The sequence below is a fragment of the Leptodactylus fuscus genome, chromosome 10 (assembly GCF_031893055.1).
Source record: "Leptodactylus fuscus isolate aLepFus1 chromosome 10, aLepFus1.hap2, whole genome shotgun sequence".
In the NCBI taxonomy this organism is placed as follows: Eukaryota; Metazoa; Chordata; class Amphibia; order Anura; family Leptodactylidae; genus Leptodactylus; species Leptodactylus fuscus.
Genome location: NC_134274.1, coordinates 41,338,649 through 41,366,082, shown reverse-complemented (window position 1 = coordinate 41,366,082; position 27,434 = coordinate 41,338,649). Strand labels below are relative to the sequence as shown.

The 27,434-nt window shown below is 42.7% G+C and overlaps 2 protein-coding genes across 3 annotated transcripts in view; both read right to left on the bottom strand.

Moving 5' to 3' along the window:
* Window positions 1–2,029, bottom strand: part of CHAT (choline O-acetyltransferase) — a 48,938-nt gene extending 46,909 nt beyond the window's left edge. Inside the window, exon 1 of the mRNA XM_075257842.1 lies at window positions 1,775–2,029. The gene's annotated coding sequence lies outside the window, so the exon portion shown is untranslated. The remainder of the gene's footprint in view (window positions 1–1,774) is intronic.
* Window positions 2,030–3,071: 1,042 nt separating this feature from the next.
* On the bottom strand, window positions 3,072–5,702 carry SLC18A3 (solute carrier family 18 member A3). Of its 2 annotated transcripts, XR_012717544.1 has the most exons (3): window positions 5,445–5,702; window positions 3,272–5,151; window positions 3,072–3,238 (listed from the first exon to the last, which is right to left on the bottom strand). XR_012717544.1 is itself a non-coding variant. In XM_075288249.1 (2 exons), exon 2 carries the CDS (start codon window positions 4,997–4,999, stop codon window positions 3,428–3,430), a length of 1,572 nt encoding a protein of 523 aa, XP_075144350.1. In that variant the 5' UTR covers window positions 5,000–5,151; window positions 5,445–5,702; the 3' UTR covers window positions 3,072–3,427. The 2 variants fall into 2 exon arrangements, 1 of the variants encoding a protein (XP_075144350.1); XM_075288249.1 differs by having other exon boundaries at window positions 3,072–5,151.
* Between the last annotated feature and the right edge of the window lie 21,732 nt (window positions 5,703–27,434).

The following is a 27,434-nucleotide window of genomic DNA, read 5'->3' as shown; positions in this document are numbered from 1 at the left end:
ATTTGTATCTTTTGTATTGTGAAGGTCTATTTGGAAACAGAACTCCAGGAAAGAAGGTGAACAGTGTCAGTAGACTTCATGCACACTATATAAGATCATTTGCCATTTTAATATAAACCTTGAAGCTAAATATACACTCCACAAGGTTTCCTACTATAGAACCCTCCGAGGAATCATTGTACAGCTCCATATGAGACAATGGTCTGACCAATGGTCCTACAGTACTTGTCATCGTAAGGTATGATCAGATTAAGCTGAGTGATACGTGTCTGGTCTAGGAATATATATTCTAATTAAATTACATGTCTACTGTAGGATTATATCATGTGACCAGATATAGCTGGATCTCTCTGTTGTATAACCATATGCTCCTTTAACCCTTATAGCCGGGGGTCAACAATTGTATCTGATGGTCAATTAATAATAATTATTCATTTCAGTTTTGCTATAATTGACGTCACACCCGAGATACCCCCCCTAATACCATCATTGTGTTTTATGTCTCCAACTCACCGCCACAAAATGCAAAACTTATATATCACGTCTTCCTCCCAGCGCAATAACTCCGCCGAGCCAAAAACAAATGATGACTCCAAATGTAAATTTTTTTGTTCTCCAAATGAACTATGCAGCCATAAATTACGCTTCACAAAGTCAAGCCAGTGAGTGCGGGATATCTGTGACTACTTTATAGGATGCAAATAAATATCAGGTACTGAGAACCCCCCAAAATAATAAACTGGGACTCGATTGTCGCAAGTGATTTACGGCACATAAAATAGCTTTAGGTACAATGGGCTGTAAGAAATATCATCCGAGAATGGTCTGACTAGACCAGAGAAGTAATAAGCAGTATCTTCATCCACTCCGATATTCTAAATTTTCATATTTATTGCAGCCTGTAAAGAGTCTCCATCACTACAGTAAAACATTGGTACATTTTAATCATTTCCATAGAATTTTAGGGTTGTCTACAAGTCCATTTCCAATTGAACCGGTGGATTAAATAGACTTCTATCTAGGTTGCATTTAATGTTAGATTAAATGTGAATTGTTAGAAAGCTGGCATGATGCTGAAGAGATGTGCACTGGGGTAATGAACGATACGACGTTGCAACATTGCAACAATGTAATTCACTTACTGACATAATTTCATTATGACCATTTGTAGCTTGTGTTCCTGATCACTTCGGACGTATAGATTTTTGCTTTAGTTGTTTTCTAAGGTTGCTACTACTGTATGTAAATGTGAGTAATGCAGGGAACTAAATAGCAATGATTAGCAGATAAGGTTGCTGATGAGATCTCACCGGCTTCATTAATAATGTAAGCAACCACAGAAAACATCAATTGGATACTTAGTGTCCAGACCCAATCTGCAGATTAAACTGTTAGGGAAATTCTTTTAACTCTTCGAACTTTACTACTTTGTATCATTTACTTAGATTTCTCTATAGGACCTAGTGCACTGCCTATCTGTTTGCTGTATTCCTTTGACACGACCATCACTTGATAGACCTAACAGGACCTGGAACGGTAAGCACTCAAGTAAAGCTCGACATTAATATTTATTTGTCTCGAGTTTATTGAAAGCTAAATGTATTGGAATTCTTCAGCCCCTGAAACATTGTATCGCTTCTTCCAGGTGCCAGTTGTTATCTCGCATCCCTTTCATTTCATTTTAAAGAATATGAAGGCGGCAGGGCTCCAGACAGCTAAAACTTTAAAAGCCTTACCATATAAAATGTTACAATAAAGTAATGCGAGCGCTTACCTCCTTCACACAATTGATCCGTCTCAGAAAGTCTTCACGGAAGAAGCACAAAGTAGCTGTGGACTGTAGTTGCTGAGTGGCTGATGGTGACGCCTGTGCTGCTGTCCATGGTACTTGTCATTTCCCCACCTGCTAGGAGATGGTGCTGTCCAGGGTACTAGTGCTGTCCCCACCACCATCTGATGGGACCACCGTCCATGGCACTAGCCCTAACCCCACCGCTAGAAGACAGTGTCACTATTCAGTTGCAGTACTTGATCTGGACCAAGGCACTAGTGTTAGGGAAGATCTGCCCCCAGCCACCTCTTCCTGCCCACCTTTGGTGTTCTTGCTCTATAACTCCTCCCTTCATTTTCCTATTCGTACACATTTAAATTGTTGGAGACAAAACCTGCTCGAAGCACCTGCCTTCCCCCAGAGTGCAACTTCATCCAACCCAGCAAATTTTCTTAGTCACTTTCTAAGACGTTGGTGAGGACTACTGTAATAATAGTTATTAGCCCCATGACTAGTGGTGTTGAGCTACAACCAACCATGGACAACATATAAAACCCTTGTAGAAACCTTCCACAATCATGTTTTTATGTATTTGCAGGATTGATATTGTCTGGTTTAACCCTGTAGGATCAGGTTTTAAAGAAGAAACCAAGCTGTCTTTAATGCAAAATGATCTGCTATATATGTATATTTTTTGTGCTTTCTTACACTCCTCAGTCGCCCGTAACTCAGATTAGAGGATCAGATTTGCAAAACTGATGAAGTGAAGTTTGTTGCAAGAACTCGGAGGCAATATAGAGCTTTACAGATATGTAAATGAATATGAAAAAGTGTCCCCGCAACGTTTAGTATAGAATTTGTGCCATGACTAATGTATAAGATGAGTCTACTCTTTATGTTACTGAATGAAACACATTTCAGTGCTCGGGCTCTCACGACTAGAAGTGGTGTGTGATCTATTGGATGGTGAGAAGTGTATGGGAAAGTGATTAATGGGCTTCCTCTAGACTTCTTGAGAGCCGTCATCTTCTCAGACGTTTGATGGACACTTTGTATTATGTATTTATTGATAGAAAAACCCGATTTACTAAAGTAATCAGGAATTGGGAAGCAGGTCCATCAATCGGAAGACTAATGATGCCCCGAGCAAGGAATAGAGAAGGAGCAGTATAGCCTGCCATGATCTAAGGACTAGTATATATACTACTTTATATGTATTTGAAATGATTCATTTTTCACTTTCACGTCATAAGATTGTAATAAATGCACAAAGTAGAGAAATTTACAATATTTAGCAACTTTATTTCCCTGAATATGCCACAGTATTATTTCATATAGTTTTATCTTTTTTGTACAGATATACAGTATTTCACACAGAGTTGGCTTTAAAAATAGACAGTTAAACATTTCCACAATACTGCACCTAGTTTTCTTTTGGAGGGGTGTAACATTACTACCTATTATGACCTTTAGAGGTGATGGCGGTTTTTAACGTTTTACGTAAAAAAAAAAAAAAATAACATAAAAGAAAAGGCTTTACATAAAGCATATTGACATTGTGAAAATGAAAAGTACATGGATGAGTTACATGTTGGTGCATAAACCTATGGCTGATTCTTGTGTGTCTTCTCCATGACTATTTGCATAAAACTCTGTCTAGCTATACTCATACTCGGAGGATTCTTCGTCCGACTTGTATTTACCTGTTTGGTCTACGTTGTAATTGTCCATAGTATTGTCCTGTATATGTTCACCTTTATGTAATCCCTTGTTGGATTTAGCCTTACGCTCCTCCATCTTAATTGTATCATACAAGCCCTTGGGTTCCTCATCGAGTAAGATGTTTCTCTCGGAGCGCGATGGCTTCATTTGGCACACGTTTCGGAGGAACAACAGCGCAGGAGCATAGAGCACATTGACGAGGCCCATACCGAGGTTAAGCTGGGTGAAACCCATAGTATGAACAATCTGGCTGGCAACTATAGGCCCGAGAGCATAAGCCACAGAGTAGGATATATCTGCGATAGCATAGACACTTCCGTACACAGAGACATGGCGGAGATCTACAAGTAAGGCAAGAGTGGGCAATAGTGCAGTATCTACCAAGGCAATACCAAAGCATAAACCACACAAGGGGATAATAAGCTGCTCAAAACTTTTACAGGCTGGTACTGTGCATGAGCTGGCACCGATGATGACCAGCCCTATAGCACCATAGAACCACTGATATTGAGGGTATTTGGCTGCAAGCTTTACTGTAATATAAACACCTAGAACATGAGGGAAGAAAGCTGGCAGCCAAGTCAGACCCATTTGCCACTCAGATGCTCCCATAGTTGTTTTCATCCAAGTGGCTATGGTGGGCTCCAAGAATGCCAAAGGAATGTTACAGGTGGTCAGTGCCCCAGCTACAACTGCAATATAGGGGTCAATCATGAGTCTGTGAATAGGTGTGCCCACCGGCATGTTCTCTCGAGTCCGATTAGCAAAGGGTTTTATGATTGCTAACAAGAGTACACCGTCAATGAGGGAAATGCAAGCTAGAATAAGGAACGGCACTCTTTTACCCGCAAACTGGTATAATATACCTCCAAAAGGGGGTGCAACCAAACTCCCGAATGAAATAAATGCTAAGGCTATGCCCAAGGCTGTGCTCCTCTCTGCTTCCTCTGTGTACTTGTCTGCGATCATAGCGATCCCAGAAGTGTCTGCAAAGGCAGATCCCAAACCTTGTAGGCTTCTTGCCACAAAGAGCGTGGCATAATTCTCTGCAAAAGCAAATATAACAGTAGAAAAGAACATAACAATGAGTCCAATGAGTAGAGGGATGTCATAGCCAACCCTGTCTATAAAAGTGCCGCTCAAAGGGTTGACCAGCAGCTGGAGGATAGCTTTGGAAGCAAACAAGACTCCTATTTTGATGTCTTCATTCTCTGTTGGGTACGGGGGTCTGATGATCGATTTATTGGAGTAAGACGCACTAGAATTTAGTTCTCTGAAGTGTTTTTCACTATCCAGCCTCATACTTTGTATATAGTCTGGGATGATTGGTACTATCACCATGTAAAGCATATTATCGAGAAAAAGGGCCACACAGACAATGAACAGGATGAGTCTCCTCTGGTGGTGGGCTTCTTTCATGGCTGAGCCAATTTTTTTAGTTCTTTCACCCATGGCAATGGATAGTTTCTCCACTGCGGATTTGACTGGTGAATTCTCTGAAGCCATGTTTTTAACTCTTACTGCTAAAGCTTGAACAACAGAAAATCCAGGCAGTCCTTTCTGACTCAGAACAAACAAGTCTCAGGAGAGCAGCTTGGATCCTAGAGGGAGCATTCAGAAGATCAGATGGTCCATGAACAGGGCGTCACTCTAGTGTGCTGTAAAAAAAAAAAAAAAATCAAAAATAAGGGCACAAAGACCTTTAGGTGTTTCTAATGTATATGTACATCACTTATTGGGATAAGAAGAGTTGCAACGCGGTTTCTTGCTAAAAGTAAGTTAAATCTACGTAGGACATTCTAACACATTTCTAGCTACTTGCCATTGACTGTTCGGTATTAAAATCACTCCTATCCTCTATGTAATTCCTTTCAATCTGTCACCCCATAGCTGCTGATCTCGACCCCTGCGTGTTCAGATGTGTGCTGGGAAATAGGAAGAAAACACTTACTTTGTGGTTAGCTTGTAAATCAATTGCAGTCCACGAGATGCATCCTCACAGCAGATTGTGAATGCTGAGCAAGTGAGCAGATGAGCGCAGCCTCATCCATACAGGAGAAGATCTTAATTAGTGCTGGCTGCTGCTTCTTGATTTCAGCCTCATATCTCGCTGTGATTGAACCATTGGAGAAGTATCCACTTCACCCAAGCAGCATCCATCCTTCCTTTTGTGATGCCATTGGCACAGATTGAGTTGCATGCTTCTTGATTCCTATACTTTCTTTCAACTGAAGGCTGTGACGCACAGTTAGCTTTGGCCCCCAAGTGGCTACTTTGGGAGCGGCGTCTCCTTATGCTAATTTAACACATGGAAGAACCTTAACCAATTACTACCAGTTGACCCTCCCCTTATCCTGGTTTCTGAAGCATCATACATACGAGAGGTAATCCCTTGCTCCAGACACTTGTTTTCTGTGTTGGTAGAATTCTTTCTTTAACCTTTTCTTTTCTCCACTGCTCTGCCCCTACGCCTCTGGGTATATAACATTTCTAACCATTGCCTCTTATCATAGTGCAAATCTACGGTTTCTAGATAATTTATTATACATATATTAGTTTATGGTAATCTTTCATTGGAAAGAGAGATAAATTATTTTTATTATTAAGGTTATTTTAATTTGCAAGTATCAATTTTTCATGCAATTAACTGATAACTATGTTTTTTTGTGAAGCAGTCCATGTAAGTGAGCAAAGCTGTAAAGAGTTATGTAACCTTAAGCAATAAAAAATGGGAACAAAACATTCATATATCACATTTCCCCTATAGATCTGCCTGTAAGAATCCCAGCACGCTGCAGGAGCAGGCAGCGAACAGGGAGCCTTCCTCCCAGAGTGACTGACATAGCAGGGCGCACCAGCATGACATCGAGAAGGAAGGAGAGAAGGAAGGGGTTCCCTGTATAATGCCGAGGACCTACAACTTGCAAGGCAATAATTCTTCCTGGGATAGGTGAGTTTTAGTTTTTTTCAGCATTCTGTGTCAAATATTTTTCTGACATTGTTTTTTAAATACATCAAAAACCTGCAGCTAAAATGCTAAGAAAATACCACATGTGAATATCCTTACACTGTGCATGTTACTCAGCTTTCCCAGGTTCCTGAAAGGCAAATCTTTGTTTAGGTAGATTTGGGATTCAGCAGATTTCGATTAAATCTCTACATGGTTTCTTATTTAAGTTTTCCAGGGCGCTGAAAGGCAAATCTGCCTAACTGTAGCACCGTTTGGGAATTTAGAGGTAAATTTTCAAGCTAGATTTCTATTACACCTCTACATGGTTTGCTACCTAGCTTTCCTGGGAACATGAAAGGCAAATTTATGTAGCTATGGCACAGAGTGATTTGAATAGGTTTACTGTTCAGTAATTTCTATTACAGCTGTACATTCACAATGCAAAAACAGCAAGACCTTTCTCTCTATACACATTCAACCTGATCGCAGCCGGAATGAATACTAGTGTGACTGGTGGTGGATGGCGCTCCCATTATATCCAATCTGAATATCAGAACTAGCCAAGTGCTGTACTTCAGCTATCTCTGATGCTCCCCTTGATGTGATGCCTCCACCACCAGTCACATCCACATTCAGAAAGATCCTCCTGTTCTTGCTTTGTTGGATAACTCCTTTAGTCTAAGGCTCCAAGTAGTGAGGAAGGCCAAAAAACTTTGCGGAAATGCGTCACGTTCTCTTTCACAGCGTTGTTGATAGAAATTCAGCAGAGTTTCCCCCCGCTGACTTTCTGCTTGTATTAAACCCATAGGGAAAAATCCAGCACTTCTCTAGGTATCATAGGTATCTCTCCAGAAAGACCATCGAGGGTAAGTATAATGGGGTGGTGGGGGTGGGATTAGTAGTGATTATCTATTTCTGGAACTGTGGAAATATGTCACTGGATAATCAGAAAATGTGGGTAAATATACATTTTTGTTTAATTATGCTATTTAGAAAGTAGGAGGAGGAGGGTGTTTAGATTAGTGGAGGGATTTCCAGTTATCCTGGACAATCCCTTTAAACAGAATGACCGCAAGCAGACAGCAAAACAGTGGGGAGTTGATACAGAAAGTATATTGGAACATTGTAGAACTTTACATTATACAAACTATAACATATGGCTGATATGCATTTGTGTGACGTCTGGTTTTCACTTCATTCTGAGAGCTCAGTAAAAGTGAATCAGGTTTGGACATGGTCTAATTTTTTAGGATCAGACACATGACCACTTAAAGAAAAAAACAACTGTGCCTATAGTTCCATTGACTTCAGTGGTGCAGGGGCAAGTGCTGTCTGTTAAACAAGGGATGGCACATGGCTGTTGAACATTGTTGCGTGAATAAGCCTTAGTGTTAGTTCACACGGGGAGCGGAAGGGCGGATTTTGGCACCGAGATTGATGCAGGGAGCCGCATCACTCTCAGGCCAAAATCCGCCTGCCATGACTGTCGCAGTTTCCAACAGTTGTGGCTTCTCCCTCCGGAGTAGGCTCAAATGAATGGGCCGACTCCCGAGGTTGCTACCGCGAGGCAGACGCCGCGGCTCAACGAGCCGTGGAATCCGCTAGAAGAAAAGGGCAACTTGATTCTTTTTTCCGCTAGCGGCAACATGCCGCTAGCGGAAAACAGAACACTAGCGGTCTCCATAGACCACCATTGTGAGGGAGCAGATTATGACGTGGATTCTGCACCATAATCCGCCCCCTCTGTGCCCGTGTAATCCTTAAGTGGTTAAACATGGCAATTACTTTTCCAGTCCGTTTCTAAACTATTTAGTCCTGAGGCAGTCACAAGAGTACGAAGCGTAGATCGAAAAACGTATGAATTTTAACTAAATACACATTAACTTGCTCAACAACAACTAAGCAAGCGCTCTTTGCTTATTCCATTTGGATAGTGCTACACCAAGTACTCAACTTTCTGAGGAACAGAACAGTGGCAAGCTAATAACACTTTGCTAGTCTGTCTTCCGGTCTCTACATCATAACTGACAGACTCAAAGGGGATTCTGGAGGGGATCGGGTAGTAACTGAGTACAGAGTTGTGGCAACTTCAGCACAACTAAATAAGGTGAGCAAACTATTCGCTTCTATGCTAATATTTATCCTTAAATATTAAATTATGTAATTTTTTGCATAATAGGAGGTAGATCTGCTTACCTTTTCTCCGGTGCAGGGACATCGGGCTGGCTCAATATAAAAAGTTCATAGTATGTATCCAGCGCGTGGCATAAAATCTACATCTTTAATTCAGCAAAATACACATGTAAACATCTTAAGGATTGGCTTAAGGGTAACTCCTGATGTCAGTCCTGTTTACATTTGTCTTCTGCAGAGTTAAAGATACGGAATTTGCTTGATAGAGATTTTTCTTTTCTGTTCTTTTTCGACCTATAGACTGTATGTGAGCGAATGGATAAGCGTCATCTCCGTTGCTCTATAGGAGAATGTCAGGAACAATGAGCCAAGAAGACTTTGTGGAACTAGATTAACATCACCCCCCTCCTTTCAATAATAGACTTACCTGATAATAACTTATTAAGATGGCATGATATAATGTTAAGATCTTCATAAAGAGTCCCAGTGGTACCTGGCTAATTTCATCTTCCTAGCCTATGGATCCATTTTGGATGAGTTTTTTAAATCTTTACAGGGGCCCTCGTAAATAGAGCTTATAGGATTCCCAATAAGAACGAGCTGGCACCACCATGGACAGAAAAAGGGCAGTGTACAACGTACCTGAAACAAAGACTTTAACAATAATATGGTATGTAATACAACTGTACACCGAGGTTAAAGAGGTATCTCAAAGATCCTATCTATATGACTGGTTGATGCAAATTGAAGAGTTTTGCAAAATACATTGCTTTAGGAATGTTGTTTCTTTTACCTGCTATGTAAGACTAGCCTCTGCCCGTGATTTTGTCTGTGGGTTTTTGGCGTCTATGATCTGCATATATTGAGCAAATTGCTGCCATTGATGGTTTGCCTGCTCCGGCGTTTTGGTAGGTCTTAAGCTGTCCTGCTGCTGAACTTGTTCTTCACAGCATGCCTGTGATTGTTCGGGCATCTCAGCAGCTCGCTGGGAAGCCATATAATAAATGTGTTGTTGGCATTGATGATACGCATTGTTAGTGGTTGTTCCACAATGGGGCATAACATTGTGTGCAAGGGCCCCTAAGGGGCATCATATTGTGTGCAGGAGCCACTATGGGGCATAATAGTGCATGTAGGAATGCAGGGGGGTCGATTGGTTGGGGTCTTCAAAGGGGGAGCCATGTCAAAAGTTCACCACAGGTCCCCACTGTTCCCATTTACGCCACTGTTCTCAGGATTTTGACTGCTTTCTGATCTGTTATCAGCTGCTCTGCCTTCTGGGCAATCAGGTCAGCTAATTGTCTTTTGCTGATAAAGGCTTGGACTGCGTTACTGTAACTATTAGGGAAGGTTCAGAAGATGGAAAATGAAAAGGTGTTGGAGATCAACATCCACCCCAGATTCCTAATGACTAATCAGTGGGGATTCTCCAGTTGCGGACTCTGTAGATAATATCTGCCTTCTGATCTTTGACTCAATACAACAAGAGGCAGAATAAGGGTGGCAACTGCTGTTGATTTTTCGGCCAAATCGGCCTCAAAATCAACAACATATTCCGCCATGTAAATGGAGGGGCCTTTACAAGGGAAATTTGTAATGTTATAGTGACTGTTTCTGCTGTTACAGCTGTGTTTGGTTGAGTTAGACCCAGAAGAAGCTTCCTCATACCAACATTCTGGAAAACACGGGATCAATTTTGTCACCACCAGGACTAATAGAGCTCTTTTGTCTTCTCTCCAAGGTGGACAGTGTCAGAGTTTAGAATCGCATACCCCTTGTCTACTCTCATTCAAGATCATTTATTAGCATATCAGGCACCAAAGTTAACTGTGCAGATTACTTGGGAACGGTGGAGGGCCAGAGAAAATCAATGAATCAGATTCAGTCATATCACTTCCCATCCCTCAGTTGAACTCAGCCCCTTCTCCATTTGCCATGGATGAGAGGACCTGGTGGATATTTTGGAGCTAGGCGCAGGTTCTAGATGTGGAACCTGAATCCATAGAATATCTTGTGGATGAGAATACTTAACGCTCTTCAGTAACGGTATGTTCTTCTTGCAATATTTTAATATCCTATTACCAACCCACCATGAATTCCAACAAAGATGAACTTTTAAGTAATGGAGAAGATGGGGAAAGAAACTTGGATCTTTTTTTCTTGCCAGTGTTTCCATTACACCTTCCATCTTATGCCACCTTTACTCTTCATGTATTGAATATAAAAGGCACATTGATGAAGTCAAGTACAATCCCTAATTATAAAATACAGAAGCATTGCCCGTCCTGCCTATGCAATGAGCCTGACCCTGCAGTGACGCAGATGTTCAGCATAAGCCGATCAATTTCTTGATTTATTGAAGCACCTAAATTAATTTAGCAATATTTTACAAGCATAATTCAGCACAGCTTTAACTGTAACAAATGACATCTGGCTCCCCAGAGACAAGAACAAGAAAAACTACTCCAGCAATTTCCAGACATGACCCAGCCCAGTTCCATTTAAGAAAGAGGAAATTGCCATATCTCTGATTAAAAGAGATATTTTAATCAGATAAAGTGCTTTATAAAGTTACAGCCAAGATACCAATGCACTTACTCAGCTATTCTATTGTATACCATTAATCCCCAGTCACGGAAGATATGGCAGCGTTATAGGATAAGATATTAATGTTAAATAAACTACATTTATACTACACGGCCACATCCAAGGCTTAGGAATAAATCTTCTATACTAAGAATATTATCCTCATAGCTTAAATCCACCTGCAGTTTTGCTTCTCATGTCTCACGTTGCGTATACGGCTATAGTGTACAGAGTCTCTTTAGGTCTGTCCTACAGATTTTCTGCAATGAACAGGGTCTACAAAGTTGAAACTGCCCCCTTAGGTCTCTCTTATCTCAAGACACATTTTTTTAAATAATAATTTTAATAATATTTTGCATTAATGTAGCACCGACATATTCCGCAGCACTTTACAAATCGTAGCGTACCTGTATAAACAAAAACCGACATTACGGAGGAACGTTAATCAATAGAGATGAGCGAGTGGTATTCGATCGAATACCTCGCTCCCATAGGAATGCGTTTAAGCGGCCGAACACCAAGGGGTTAAACGCATTGAATATTCACTGCGGTTAAACCCTTAGTGTTCGCCCACTTACACGCATTCCTATGGGAGCGAGGTATTCGATCGAATACTACTCGCTCATCTCTATTAATCAACCTATCAAACAATAGTAGTGAGGGCCCTGCTCAGAAGAGCGTACAATCTATAAGGAAATAGACATGACAGAAGAGAATTGTTTGACAGTATAAGGTGGTGCGATTGCACACCATGATCAGAGTGTGACTTGCTTAGGACTGGTGCGGCAAGAGTTAAAGCGTCACAAACTTTTCAGACAACTTTAATAGAACATGTGAGTCTGGACCCCAATGTAATGCACTATAATTAAAATGGTTGCTGCACAAAATCCTCTCTAAAGTTCCTACCACTAGGTGTCTCCCTTCTAGTTAATTTTCAGGTCACTCCCTGTTACTAGGGTAGTGCTGTCCATAAATACCATTTAAAAGCAAGATGGTGGACACCGCGGGCCTCACAAACATCACTATTATACTCACGGGTCTTTTCAGACCTCCCCGAGTATAATGATTGGAGGCCCAGGAGAGGTAAGAGAACATAAAAACCAGTGTTACTTACCTCTTCGGGCTCCAGACAGGCTTCGGGCCTACTCGTGTCACGTCCCTGACATCACATGTCCGGGGTCTGTGTCCCGGGTCATGTGATGTCAGGGACGTGACACGAGTAGGCCCGAAGCCTGTCTGGAGCCCGAAGAGGTAAGTAACAGTGTTTTCTATGTTTGTATCCCCCCTCGCTCTCCGATTATTATACTTACTTCAGAGTCGGTCGGTCTCAAAAGTTCGCCATGGGACCCTGCCATTTTTTAGTTACGCCACTGTCTAGGACTATGCAGATAACATATTAATTTCTTCCGAATTGCTTTGGCGAACGTTGAATTTTGTCTCGCTCCGTCAGCACTAAAAATGGAATCTTTCAGATATTTTTGCTGTACATACCCATTTCTTGATAATTCAGTAGTATACGGGTGTCCTTTTTCAACTCCCTTTTAATGGTGTCCTTTGAAGACGGTTCATAGTCTGACTATTAGACCTACTTTCTGGTTTTCTCATTCTCCAATCTAAAAGGAATAAATTGATTTAGATTCTACAGATTTTAACATTTCTGACAATAAGGTTGTGTAAAGAGACAGACTTTAATTTGGTAAAAATTGCCTCTGGCTCCCGCATTATGAAACGCAGCGCTATGTGAAGACATTGTCAGGGCTGAATGAGGGACCCTCGCCGGAGAGGTGTTTTAAGCAGTGCAAACATCTTGATTGGGTTTAATGCACCACTTCTCTAAAGGCTTTCATAGAAATCTCCATTTTTTTTAATAATGCCAAAGAGCCCTCCAAAGCTTTTAGGACTTCTTTCACTTTGGGATGAGTGCACACACGTGCAAATGAAAAGAGGTGTTTAACCGAGGGCTACAAAATGACTAATTTGATGAAAATATAGGCTCACCTTTATATTTTACGCTAAAGAATGCTAATTGCAGTTCCGGCGAATATGCGCTTTCTCAAGTACACACCTGGAATATCAGGTCTCTGATAAATGACATTTATAGCTTTCTTTCATTCCAGCAGGTTTCATTCTATGGAATTTGTGGCGTAAGGATATTAACTAATTGTTGTCACATCGTAGACTTTTATATTATATCATTGCTACAAGTCCAAAAGTCAAGGCCTTCCCAATTGCTGATTTCCAATGAGTAAGAACGACACATAAGCACAGCAAACTCTGTACTGAAACCAGCTGGGATTTACAGAAAGCTGTATGGGAAAGCGTTCATTGTGCACTCTCCAGCAGGCCTGTCCATGTAGTTGCTGGAGCCCTTTAAGTGGCACCTTGGTATAATGCAATCAGTAGAATAGTGTTTTCTGACCTAGATTGTCTGGGACCAGAGCCTTGAAGGGGTTATCCATTGTAATCCTATTGTATATGGGTGGAAAAAGTAGTCTATAATAGTAAACCAACTGTAGGCAGAGACCAGATTATCACTTTTTGTCTTTTTGCTGTGAAAGTGTCATATTTGGTGCAAAACCACAGACCTGGCATATTTTAAGGGTTTCCAGGATAGACACAGTCCAGTCATATTAATGTGACCACCGCCTACTTTTGACGTCAACGTTAAATAACCAATCGCAGAAGGCACGTGTCATCAGCTATCTGGGTGCACTCATCATTGTGGAAGGCACGATGGATCAGCACAAGTATCTATCCTTGTGGACCATGTTCACCCCTACATGTGAATTGTTTTTCCTCAGGATGATGGCATCTACCAGCAGGACAATGCAACATGTCATAAAGCTCGCAGTGTACGTGCGTGGTTCGAGGAGCACCAGGGTGAGTTTACCGTACTCCCTTGGCCAGCAAATTCCCCAGACTTGAACCCAATCGAGGATCTGTGGGACTACTTCGATCGGGTTGTTCACGCTATGGATGCTTAACCGCATAACCTAGCGCAGCTGGTCACGGCACTGGAGTCGGCATGGCTCAACATCCCAGTGACATCATCACAACATCCCCTCTCTTCCTGCACATCTCGCAGCTTTGGTCCGCTCTGCCAAAGGGGGTTATTCTGGACTTTGACAGGTGGTCACATTAATGTGACTGGACTGTGTATATATGTGTGTGTGTATATATATATATATATATATATATATATATATATAAATATAATACAAGACAACAATGACAATATAAAATGATACCCCACCTAGACTGGAGGTTCAATTCAATTAAATAGGGTTAAAGCTCCCAGTTGTCGTCTGTCCCGTTTTACCACCAGCACTTCAGTACTAGTCACCCACATGGGACTTCTGCTGTATGCTCCATTAAGCAGTAATCCATTACTTCCAATTACCAGGGTATTTTATATAAATGTAAATGATTAACCCTACTCAACAGAATTAAAGACGTTTCGATGTGTCATGTCATTGGAAAAGAGCATAAAAACTTCAACAAAGTCCATACGAATTAACAAAAAGGAAAGATCAATACTGGCGAAAAACAAGGGGGACATAATGCTAATGAATGAGGCATATCGACTGAGCAAATCGGATAATAGCATTAAATCTTCCCATAAACCTAGCTTACAGTTTAATATGCACATGGGTGTCACATTTCATCCCCTTCCCCTTAACATCTGAGCCCCCCATCATGCCTCACTGGCCGGCCACATTCTCTGGGGCCCCATGCACTTTTCATCTATGCACAAATTTTTCACTATGGAGTCCTACACAAGTGTACACATGACATGAGTCGAGTCTCAGCTTGGTCTGGTATATAGAATGTGACTACCAAGACTATGTTCATGGGTTCAGCCCTTAACCCATTGGGTGTCCACACCTCACTGGTTGCTATCTGGGTAATTGTGCGCACGTTCTCATTACCTAATAACTAAGAGTAAGCGACCAACTAGGACTGATCCTCCATGGGCTCAATTGCAGCAGTATGGACAGCCTTTATGGTATATACTCCTTTGTTCCTGGTCATTCTAGCTCTTTGGTGATCAGTTCTGCCAACAGATCTATATTATTTGTATCACTAATTAGAGCTTTGCCTCTAATCCATATACGGACTGTGTTGAGAAGTCCCAAAAATCTGTTTTTCTCTTTGCATCCTATTAATATTATAAATGTGAAAGTTTGTGAGTTTGTGGGTTTGTGGGTTTGTGTGTTTGGATGTTTGCATGTTCGGATGTTTGTTCCTCAATCACGGAAAAACCGCTCAACCGATTTGGCTGAAATTTTCCACAAACATAGCTAATACACCCGATTAAACAATAGGCTACTTTTCGTCACAATAGCGGACATACGTTTGTGCCAGGACCCCCACAAAACCCAAACTCACACCACCATCTCTGCAATCTCACACACTTTGGACCATAGCAAACCACAAAATTCCTATTGCCCTCTACAGCCTCGCCCCTAACCCCACACAATCACATATACATAGACTTTACCACTTTGCCCCTCACCTTAACGATACTCCAGGAGGCGCTCTATAACGCTCCGGAGCAGCCATGTTTGCCGACCCCCACCGCTCTGACAATCCGCGACACCGCCCACCCATGTCAATACCCCTAGGCGGTCTAATAAATGCAAAAAAAAAAGTTTACAAAAAGTAAAAAAAATATAAAAAAATAAATAAAAAGGATTAAAAATTCAAATCACCCCCCTTTCCCTAGAACACATATAAAAGTAGTTAAAAACTGTGAAACACATACATGTTAGGTATCCCCACGTCCGAAATCGCCCGCTCTACAAAGCTATACAAATATTTTTCCTGTTCGGTAAACGCCGTAGCGGGAAAAATGGTCAAAAGTGCCAAACCGCCATTTTTTCACTGTTTTGATTCTGCTAAAAATTTGAATAAAAAGTGATCAAAGCAATAACATTTCCTGAAAATGGTAGAAATACAAAGTACACCCGGTCCCGCAAAAAAGGATGCCCTATACATCCCCGTACACGCATGTATAAAAAAGTTACGGCTGTCGGAATATGGCGACTTTTCAAAAAATAATTTTTTAATACAGTTTTGGATTTTTTTAAGGGGTCAAAATGTAAATAAAACCATATAAATTTGGTATCCCCGGAATCGTAACGAAACACAGAATACAGGGGACATGTAATTTTGGTTGCACAGTGAACGCCGTAAAACCAAAGCCCGTAAGAAAGTCGCAGAAATGCATTTTTTTCTTCAAATCCAACCCATTCTGAATTTTTTCCCTGTTTCCCAGTACATTATATAGAATAAATAATGGTGGCATCATGAAGAAAAATTTGTCCCAGGAAAAATTAAGACCTCATATGGGTCTGGGAGCGGAGAAATAAAAAAGTTATGGGGTTTAGAAGGAGGGGAGTCAAAAACGAAAATCAAAAAATGCCATCGGCGGGAAAGGGTTAACTTCAAATACTTCTGTCCCAAAAGTCACTATGTAAAGTTTCTCACAACACCGTATAGCAGCTCATATACAAGTTACCTTCAACACAAAAGTCTCACGTATTCTCTGAATTACAGAAAAAACAAGATACAAACTTACATTTCATATCCCATCCCTTATACACAGTACGAAAACCTTACCCGCGCCTGTATATACCCACTGCTACAATCACCGCAGACGAAGTCGCGGGTACCAGCTAGTATTATATATTTTCAGCAATTTAACGATACAAACCAAATAGGTAAAAATAGTAGGTTTATTCTACTCAAAACAGTTCCAGGGTAAAATTTGCAAACTAGAACTTCTGCTTCACCAGCGCTCCATGTCCCGTGAGACAAATTTATGATCTCCATTTGTCCCATTTCTTAGAACCACTTAACTTGGATTTGTTGCTCTCCAGTCAATTGATAATCAGTGGAAGGTGGGTGGGGGGCGATATAACCCCCGCCCTCCCCCCTTTATGTCAATACCCTGTCATGTTTGGATTGATGATGGAATGAATGATTGGCTGAACTCCACTTCCTTAGAGTCAGACGATATTTCTGTCCTTTTAGCAGTTTCTTCCTCCTAACTGGCTTACCTTCTCTGAGATGGGAGTGTAGACTTAGCTGCCTTATTCTGATCACAGTAAGTACAGGAGACACCGCTCTATAACTGTCTTTCTCAGCCGCAGGACTATGCAGGGCATATGTAGAGAAGTACTGACCTGTACTAATGTGAATAAAATACTTTATTCAAGAAGGGTTTTTATGAAGCTAAGGCTCCATTCAGACCACATTGTGGCAGATCAAATTAATGGATACAAAAAACGGACACAAAAAAACTCAGATGGCCATCCATTTACATAGAGATCGATGTTTTTAATAAATAAATAAATCCTTTTCAATTTTCTTTCTTAAGAACAGACACAAAAGTGGGGTATACTATGTTTTTGTGTCTGTCCAAAAAATGGGCACAAATTGATCCGTTGTTCTTAACATTGATCTCTATGTAAACAGATGGCCATGCGTTTGCATTAGAGATGAGCGAGTAGTATTCGATCGAATGCCTCGCTGCCATAGGAATGCGTGTAAGCGGCCGATCACCAAGGGGTTAAGCGCATCAAATATTCAATGCACTTAACCCCTTGGTGATGGCCCGCATACACGCATTCCTATGGCAGCGAGGTATTTAATCTAATACTACTTGCTCATCTCTAGTTTGCATCTGTTTGTGCCAGTTTTTTGTAGATCTTATCTCTTGCATCCCCTGTTCATAGCTCTCTTTCCCTTTGTATAGATGAGTCATGTTACCTGCAGTCCATCTCGAGATGGATAAAGCAGAGATTTGCAGAGTAAATTATTTTAGCAGAGTAACTCAGTGTACAGTACAGGATCATGTGGCGATCAGTTTTTTCACTGACTCATGCATCTCAATGGGTGAATCTGGTCCATGAAAACTATCCCGATAGTCTGATCCATGGGGTGATAGAACATGATCCCTGATGCTTACACGGACAATGTACTTGGTCGTGTTAATAGGCGCAGAAGAGGGTCAGGCAAACAGCCAGATAAGAGCAGAAAAACGTAAGATACAATTAGTGTAAGTGCTTTTCTGGTTGTGTACACACGCTTGTGTCTTCTGTGGGATTCCATTGGCAAAAATCTAAGACCTGAGTTTTTATGAGTGGGGATAGGTTGCCACCATCTGTTCACTATGTGTAACTACATGGCCACCTTATGGAAAAGAAGGTTTATGTTTAGACTTACATTTAACTTTTCAGTCTTTTTTCTATATATCGGTTATTCTGTAAATTCGGTAAACGAAACAGAAGGTTTGTGTTTATAAAGAAAAATGACATGTAAGTCTACACCCAAAATATTTACAGCTAGGGTTGAGCGATTGGAATCGGAAAAGATTTTGATCCGATCGGGAATTTCCAACCCGATCTTTTCCAGCGGGATCGAGGTCGGAGATTTTTTCAAGATCGGCTCAACCCTGAAGTGACTTTTCCCATAGAAAAGCATTGACTAGGGTTGAGGATCGGGATTCGGAAAAAATCTGATCCCGATCGGTGATTGAGCAAATCGGGATCGGCTGGAAAATGATCAGCACAGGTAGTTTTGGTGGCTGATTTACTATTCAAGCTCTGTAATGTCAGAAGGGCAGTGTCAGGCAGGGGGCGTGACTCAGAGCTCCAATTAGAAGCAGCCAGTGTCAGAGCTCAGAATCACAACCCCTTGTCTGGTCCTGCCTGACACCACCCCCCTGACAGTACACAGCCTAAATAGCATGTCATGAACTAAAACTAACAGCATTGATTTCTTAGGAACATTGGGGGCTAGAGAAAAAATTCCAAATGTGTCAGAATCAGTTGAGCAGTGCCTATCAAATGATGTAAACTTGTTGGAGGTGGTGAAAGGTCCTCTTGTAGGCTACAGAGCTTGTGTTTTTTGCATTTGGTAAGTTCGGTGGTACCAATGTAGAGCAAAGCAAATTTATTTTTTACGAAGTTCACCTTGCATGTGTTTTATAGTACAGGCGGTTACAAATGTGTCAGTACTGAATATTCATAGTTTTTTAATTTTTTTTATGTGACTTATTTGCTTTTATTTATTTATTTTTTTGGGCACTTGAAATCTCTGGTATAATAGACTGCAATATGTTATTGAATAGCATCATACAGTCTGACCTGCCTTTGTCATGATCTAACAGGTTAATTCAGTTGCCATGGAGGCTTTCAATAGCCATGACAAGAATTTTTCAGTCCCATAAATACAAGCCCAGCTGCCACTAGTCTTTCCAGAAGCAAAGAAGCAGCTAATGCGGCGTTATCGGAACCCAAGTGGTTCCAGTCTCAGATTGTCAGGAGATGTCCAAATTAATTAATAATTATGTGCTCGGAAAAAAATCACCAGGACACAACGTGTGTTCTCTATGATGATTCTCTCAAGTTTATTGAGGCTGCCCATGGGGTTATAAGAGGAAATAATGGCTTCATGCCAATTTACTCATCACACAATAAATCATATAGAAATGCATGTTATAATTGGTTAAAGAATAAAATGGGCGTTTACACATGACGAGCACGTAGACAACACATTAGTTAACACATGAATATCCGTGTCTGCCATCTTGTGCACCTGCCAACACTGGCTCATTATTGTCAGTAGACCTTGGAATGTTTCACAGTAAGGCCTAGCTCTTGTATCTTGTTTCCCACATGAAGGGAATATGGGAGTGAGGCGGACACCGGACCATCTTATCAGGAGACCTTGATAATAAGCTGTGAGAAGAACTTGCAGAACAATAAGGCATTCTAATGAATCAGCTTCTTATAATATACTGAATATATTCTCTTAAAGCCATAGACACAATTAACATTGATTATTGATCTGCAAGCCATTTTCTAATATTTTTCCACCACAGCAGGCAGTGTATGCCTACTCCTGCCATAGGCACTCCTATGAACTTGCATTCAGCCAATAGTCAGCTTTGAAAATTTCGGCCTCATAAGGGATCCACAATCTTCATACAACCCATAGACCTTAGTAGTCTTAATTAGAGATGAGTGAATAGTATTCGATCGAATACCTCGCTGCCATAGGAATGTGTATAAGCGGCTGAACACCAAGGGGTTAAGCGCAACGAATATACACTGCGCTTAACCCCTTGGTGTTCGGCCGCTTACACGCAGTCCTATGGCAGCGAGGTATTTGATCGAATACTACTCACTCATCTCTAGTCTTAATCTATCCCTATATGCCTTACATATCCCAGCATGCCCTGCACTTCTCTGCATGCACAAAGATTGTAACTGCTTTATATACTGTATTTGGGGAAAACCAGTTTTAAGTAATACCTCAGCTAAGCCACTAGAGGGTACCAAAACCTTTGAAGCTTTATTGCTGAGGGAATAGGTTTAGGTTAGAAATCTATCAATCTGGTCTCAAAGAGTTATGACTTAGAAAAGTAACATGTGTTGCTGACTCAGCCGCAGTCTGCATTGCTGCATATACAGTGCCTTGCAAAAGCTTTCATACCCCTTCAACTTTTTCACATTTAAGCACAAACTTAAATGTATTTTTATTGAGATTTTGTGATAGACCAACACAAAGTAGCCGATTAATTGTCAAGTGGAACAAACATGATACAAGGATTTGAACAGCGCTCCTTGGGATGCTCAAAGATTGGGATATCCTCACTTGGGTGGAGCAGTGGAGGTATTATATCCCCTACCACACTCCAGATGAGGGGGCGCTAACCTTTTGGATTACGCTGGTGAGGACTGCAGACCTTCCTAGTATTCTTACTCCTACAGTGAAGCAAACTGTTGGAGTTGCATTTGGGATGTTACTAATGTATTCATAGTAATCTGCCAATGCATCGCAAATGGGATGCACGCACAGATGCAATGGGATTTTAATAGCTTATTTTACTACAACATAATAAGAGTTAAATAATAGGCTTGAAACCCATGCGATACAGATTTCAAGAAGGAAAATGCTCTAGATTCAAGGCCAAAAAGAGAAGTATAAGCGTACCCTGCCGGTGACTAAATCCTCCACGTGTTTCGGTCAGAAACCTTTTGTTGAAATTGATTTTGCATTTAATCAAACAGAACTTTCACCAAATCAGCTTAAGTGCGATGTAATCCTGTTCTCTGTATATTGATATAATCGGATGTGACCTATTCAGGCATAGCCTAAGATTTCCCTATTTCCAGGTAGAAATGCATTTTACACAACAGTTTCTTGGTTCTAGGGAGGAATGTGATGAAACTCTTTAGTATTTCCTATGGCTGACTACCCAAGGGGTGCAGAGTAGGGGCAGTCAGTCACTTTACTTACCTCTTTGTCAGGGCCGCCATCAGGAATTTTGGGGCCCCATACAGCCTACGTGTCTGGGCCCCCCGCCCCACACGCGACAAATTTAGCCCCACCCACTTTTCTGTTGACTCCACCCATTCATTTTTCATGTGCTCCCACACAGTATAATCCTCCTACAGTCACCTGTAAATTATATACCCCCCTCCATCTCTCCCCCAGTTTCATATACACCCTTCCTCTGCCCCCCAGTTTCATGTCCCCCCTCCATCTCTGTCCCCAGTTTCATGCTGTTCTCCCCCTTTCAACTGCCCAGTTTCATGTCCCCCCGTCTCTGCCCCATTGTCATGCCGTTCCCCCCTCATCTGCCCCAGTGTCATGCCATTCTCCCCCAGTGTCATGCCGTTCTCTCCCCACCCCCTTCATCTGCACCAGTGTTATGCCATTCTCCCCCCTTCATCTGCCCCAGTGTCATGCCATTCTCTCCCCACCCCCTTCATCTGCCCCAGTGTCATGCCATTCTCTCCCCACCCCCTTCATCTGCCCCAGTATCATGCCATTCTCCCCCCCTTCATATGCCCCAGTATCATGCCATGCTCTCCCCACCCCCTTCATCTTCCACAGTGCCGTGCCATGCCGTTCCCCTCCCCTCCCCTCCCCTTCATTTGCCCCCCTGTTTCATGGGCCCCTTCACTTACCTCTTCCATCGCTTCGTGTCACCCACCGCTCCGCTCTCTGCTCTCACGCCACTGAAATAATTTAGGCATGATGTGATGACATCATCACATCGCGCCTACAGACGCCGAAGCCGGACAGCGGCGTTTAAACCAGGAGCTGAGCTGTCACAGCTCCTGCTTTAATCGCGTAAGTATTCAGCTCCGACGGACGCCGATCAGCTGAAATCGGGACCGGCAAGTGCTGGGGCGGGCAAGTGCCGGGGGCCCCAAGAGGCTCTGTGGGCCCCGGCACTTGCCCGACTATGCCCTGCGCTGACGCTGGCCCTGAATGACTGGTGCAGGCACCAGGGGGCCGGCACACGGTGGCGGGCCAAAACCGGGCCCCCACCAGTTTTCAATTTGGCCGGGCCCCTGACGCCAGTACCAGTAATACTGGCCTATCGGCGGCCCTGCTCTTTGTACATATAAAGTAATGGTGCAGGACGGGTTCCCAGAGTCTGGAGCAGGGGCGGGGGGCGGATATGTCTATCAGGAGTGAGGGGCAATTTAGGCTCACTGACAAAGCCTTCTTAGATATTATGGGGGCACTACCACCACATCAGCCTGATAAGGAGCAGGAATCCATCTAATTCACAAAGCTAAGTTCATGCTGCATCTGCTGGCGATGGAGAACTCTGATACCTTGCAATTTAACCCTTAACATGCCATGGTCAATAGCGATCATACCTCCCAACCGTTCCGATTTCCGCGGGACCGTCACGATTGACGGTGACGTGTCCCGCGGTCCCGGTTGGAGGGAGGAATGTCCTGATTTCAACTCAAATCTGCGTCTGTAGGACGCAGATCTGAGTTGAATACATACGCGACTAAAGCAAGGAGCTGTCACAGCTCAGCTCCTTGCTTTGCCGCTGCACTCCGGCTAGCGTCTGTGTAGACGCGATGTGACGACGTCACGTCGCACCTACAACTGTGTTAGCGAGACTGCGGAGAGAGTGGCGAGGGAGCGAGGAAAAGGTGAGTCTACGTGGTTTTTGTGTGTACACATTGAGGTGGAACATGAAACTGGGGGCAGATGAAGGAGAGGACGTTATGACACTGGGGGCAGAGATGGGGGGGGACATGATTCTGGGGGCAGAGATGTGGGACATGAATCTGGGGGCAGAGATGGAGGGACATGAATCTGGGGGCAGAGATGGAGTGGACATGAAACTGGGGGCAGAGATGGAGGGACATGAAACTGGGGCAGAGATGGGGAGCATGAATCTGGGGGCAGAGATGGGGGGACATGAAACTGGGGCAGAGATGGGGGCATGAATCTGTGGGTAGAGATGGGGGACATGAAACTGTGGGCAGAGATGGGGGACATGATTCTGGGACAGAGATGGGGGACATGAAACTGGGGACAGAGATGCAGGGGGGACATGAAACTGGGGGCAGATCAAGGGTGTATATGAAACTGGGGAGAGATAGAGGGGGGACATATAATTTACGGGTGACTGTAGGAGGATTATACTGTGTGGGGGCACATGGAAAATGAATGAGAATGGGCGGAGTCAACATAAAGTGGGTGGAGCTAAATTTTCTGCAATGCGCTTCAAAAGTTGGGAGGTATGAGTCATTGCAGCATCTAAGCAGAAATGGTTTGCTCTGCAGCCCCTTAACTGCTCAATGCAACCTCAAAGGGTGCTAGGGGGTAGCAATGGCAGCTGAAGGGTTGACAGTGGCCTCTGAGTCTAATAGACTGGTTATTCCAAAGAAACGTTTATGTTTTTGTTGTGATTTTATGGTTATCAGAAGGGGAGCGGCACCATGATATAAAGCAGGAGGCCATTGGACTTGAGCAGTGGAAATGTGATCTCTGGATTGATAATTCACGAGGTTTAATCTTTGACATCACATTGTTTTTAGATAGTAGAGAAAATTTGCTTCTGCTTTAACATTGACCTGTTATGTTGCTGCTTTCACCCATGTATAAGTGCAGGCATGTGATGCAGATTTACTGAAATACAAGCCATGCTTTGTGAGAGGGTCAAGGCTTGTTGCTGTATTAGCTGGCAAAGATCTGGCTTTTGTTGGATTTGAGCTGGCAGACATGTAATACGAGCAGCAATGTTTATGTGAACGTTTTCCCAATTTTAGGAACGTCAATATGGTATCACAGACATTATACTTACTAGAGCCATAGTGACTATACTTACTGATGCGACAACACACCATTGCGTTCACTTGTCTCCATGTAGCTGTTGAAATGGGAGCTAAAGTTTCTGACTGCAAATGGCCCCTGTGTAAAACGTTTGGCCCCCCCTTCCCTTCAACAAAGGTAACAACATTTATTATACTAGATTGAGGATACATAATGCATACATGACACTGACATGTTAGAAACATGATCCATACGCAGCACTCGCACATAAGTCACATCCCGCATACGGGTCACTCACGCATTTCAACGCATTATACCCACTGTTAGGGGAATGAACTAGAGGAAATCCACTTTTGAAAACTGGTGTAGAAGTGGGACATCTTTGGCACACGTCCTGGCTGGCATCAACTTTGTCCCTATCTGCCCTGCTTGGCACTTTAGGCACAGTGGGGTGAGAATGAAGGTGCACTAAGGACAAGGACACCTCGTGCCATCAGATTTCCTATAGATCACGTCAGAACACGGTCATGAGTTAAAATATATACAGGTGCCGCTATGCCTGGATCATTATACTGTGTGAAGGGGCCACTATGGGACATTATACTGTGTGGAGGGGCCGCTATGGGACATTATACTGTGCAGGGGCTACTATGGGACATTATACTGTGTGGAGGGGCCACTATGAGACATTATACTGTGTGGAGGGGCCACTATGGGACATTATACTGTGTGGAGGGGCCGCTATGGGAAATTATACTGTGTGGAGGGGCCGCTATGGGACATTATACTGTGTGCAGGGGCTACTATGGGACATTATACTGTGTGGAGGGGCCACTATGAGACATTATACTGTGTGGAGGGGCCACTATGAGACATTATACTGTGTGGAGGGGCCACTATGGGACATTATACTGTGTGCAGGGGCTACTATGGGACATTATACTGTGTGGAGGGGCTACTATGGGACATTATACTGTGTGGAGGGGCCACTATGAGACATTATACTGTGTGGAGGGGCTACTATGGGACATTATACTGTGTGGAGGGGCCGCTATGGGACATTATACTGTGTGCAGGGGCCACTATGGGACATTATACTGTGTGGAGGGGCCACTATGGGACATTATACTGTGTGGAGGGGCCACTATGGGACATTATACTGTGTGGAGGGGCCGCTATGGGACATTATACTGTGTGCAGGGGCTACTATGGGACATTATACTGTGTGGAGGGGCCACTATGGGACATTATACTGTGTGGAGGGGCCACTATTGGACATTATACTGTGTGGAGGGGCCACTATGGGACATTATACTGTGTGGAGGGGCCACTATGGGACATTATACTGTGTGGAGGGGCCACTATGGGACATTATACTGTGTGGAGGGGCCACTATGGGACATTATACTGTGTGGAGGGGCCACTATGGGACATTATACTGTGTGATGGAGTGGTTATAGGACATTATACTGTGTGACGGAGTGGCTATAGGACATTATACTGTGTGGAGGGGCCACTATGGGACATTATACTGTGTGAAGGAGCGGCTATAGGAAATTATACTTCTTGGAGGTGCCACTGTGGGTCATTATACCACATTAACCACCTTGGATGATTAAAAAATGGACAAAAGGGTATAGAGGTGTGGAAGCCCCATGTTAACTGGCCCCAACCTGTTTAAACCTTCATTGACCATATCCTGTTATTACACGACTCCCCCATAAGGCATAGTCACATGACTGAATTACAGCTGATGCTACTCTATAGAATATCCTATATAGCTGGAACAATCTATTCATTATTAGGGAACATGGTGTATAATTTCCAGTAACACATAAAAATATGGGTTCAATCATGTGGACTAAAGATGGGCTAATCCCTAAAGATTTGTTTTGTCCTGTGTTCGGACAAAGTGAATGTCTGGTTTGGTCCAAACTTGTTTAGATAGAGCCAGAAAGAAAATAATTATACTCTGGGATGTCTTCAGATGTCGGAGTGTAATAGCTGGAAGCCCAAAGGAGGTGAGAGAAATGAAAAAAAAAAAACATTTATACTCGCCTTCCGTGAACTCTTTTGGGCCTACCCGTTTGTGGTGCTGAGTCTTCCTCCAGGACGGTTGCCACTCTTCCTCTGACGTCATGTGGCTATGGCCTTTGATTGGGCCTCAGTAGTGACATGGGCACACAAAACATCACGACCTCAGGCACTTCAGAATATAATGATTTACTGGCTATGGCTATTTTAGTTTGTCTGTGACTAATTCTAAATTTTTGGATTTTGTTAAAAACTAAACCTTATGGAAAATTTGGGTCGAAACCCAACTCAGTATGAGTCAATTTGCTATTCTTTAATTCAGGACATTGCATCTGAGGAAGACTAAACTGGCAGTGTTAAGGGGGTAAGTTCTACGTTTTCAAGTCACCGTCTGAAGGCAAGGAGAGAAAGCCAATACTTAGGGGCCACACGGTGGCTCAGTGGTTAGCACTGCAGCCTTGCAGAGCTGGAGTCCTGGTGTTCAAATCCCGCCATGGGCAAAAAAAAAAACATCTGCAAGGAGTTTGTATGTTCTCCCTGTGTTTGCATGGATTTCCATCCCATATTCCAAAAAAAAAGACATACTGATAGGGAAAAATGTACATTGTGAGCTCTATGTGGGGCTCACAATCTACATTTAAAAAAAAAAAAAAAAAAAGCCAATGCTTCTGGGCCTGATTATGAACCCCGAGGGGGTTGTTCCCGGGGAGGCTGTGATCGGTTGACAGGTGAATTCTGTGCACTTGAAAAAGAGCATTGTTGCTCGAAACGCGTCGTGCTGTGCTAATAAAATTTTGTTGGTTCTTGGGCGAGCGTGGTCTTCTTTCCTTGAATGAAGGACGGTCCATAATTGTGATTATGAACCTTGAGACTTTTGCCTGCCTCTATAGGTATATGAATCACAACAACTAAAGCCTGACCATTCATATCATGACAATACAGTAAGAAAGGTTTTGCATAATTGGGCCAGAGCTAAGAGATTAGTAATGGACTCTTCTCTCTCCTCAACCTATAAATTGCTCTGCATATGAGTCTGGGAAGTCTCTAACTGCATGTCTTTTGCCCTGCAGACAATGTGACAATTGAATTTGCAGAGAAGATCTGTTCCCAAATAATTACACGGATCGTTAT

Excerpts from the sequence above, each read along its gene's own strand:
- SLC18A3 (XM_075288249.1), bottom strand. The coding sequence starts at position 4,999 with ATGGCTTCAGAGAATTCACCAGTCAAATCCGCAGTGGAGAAACTATCC.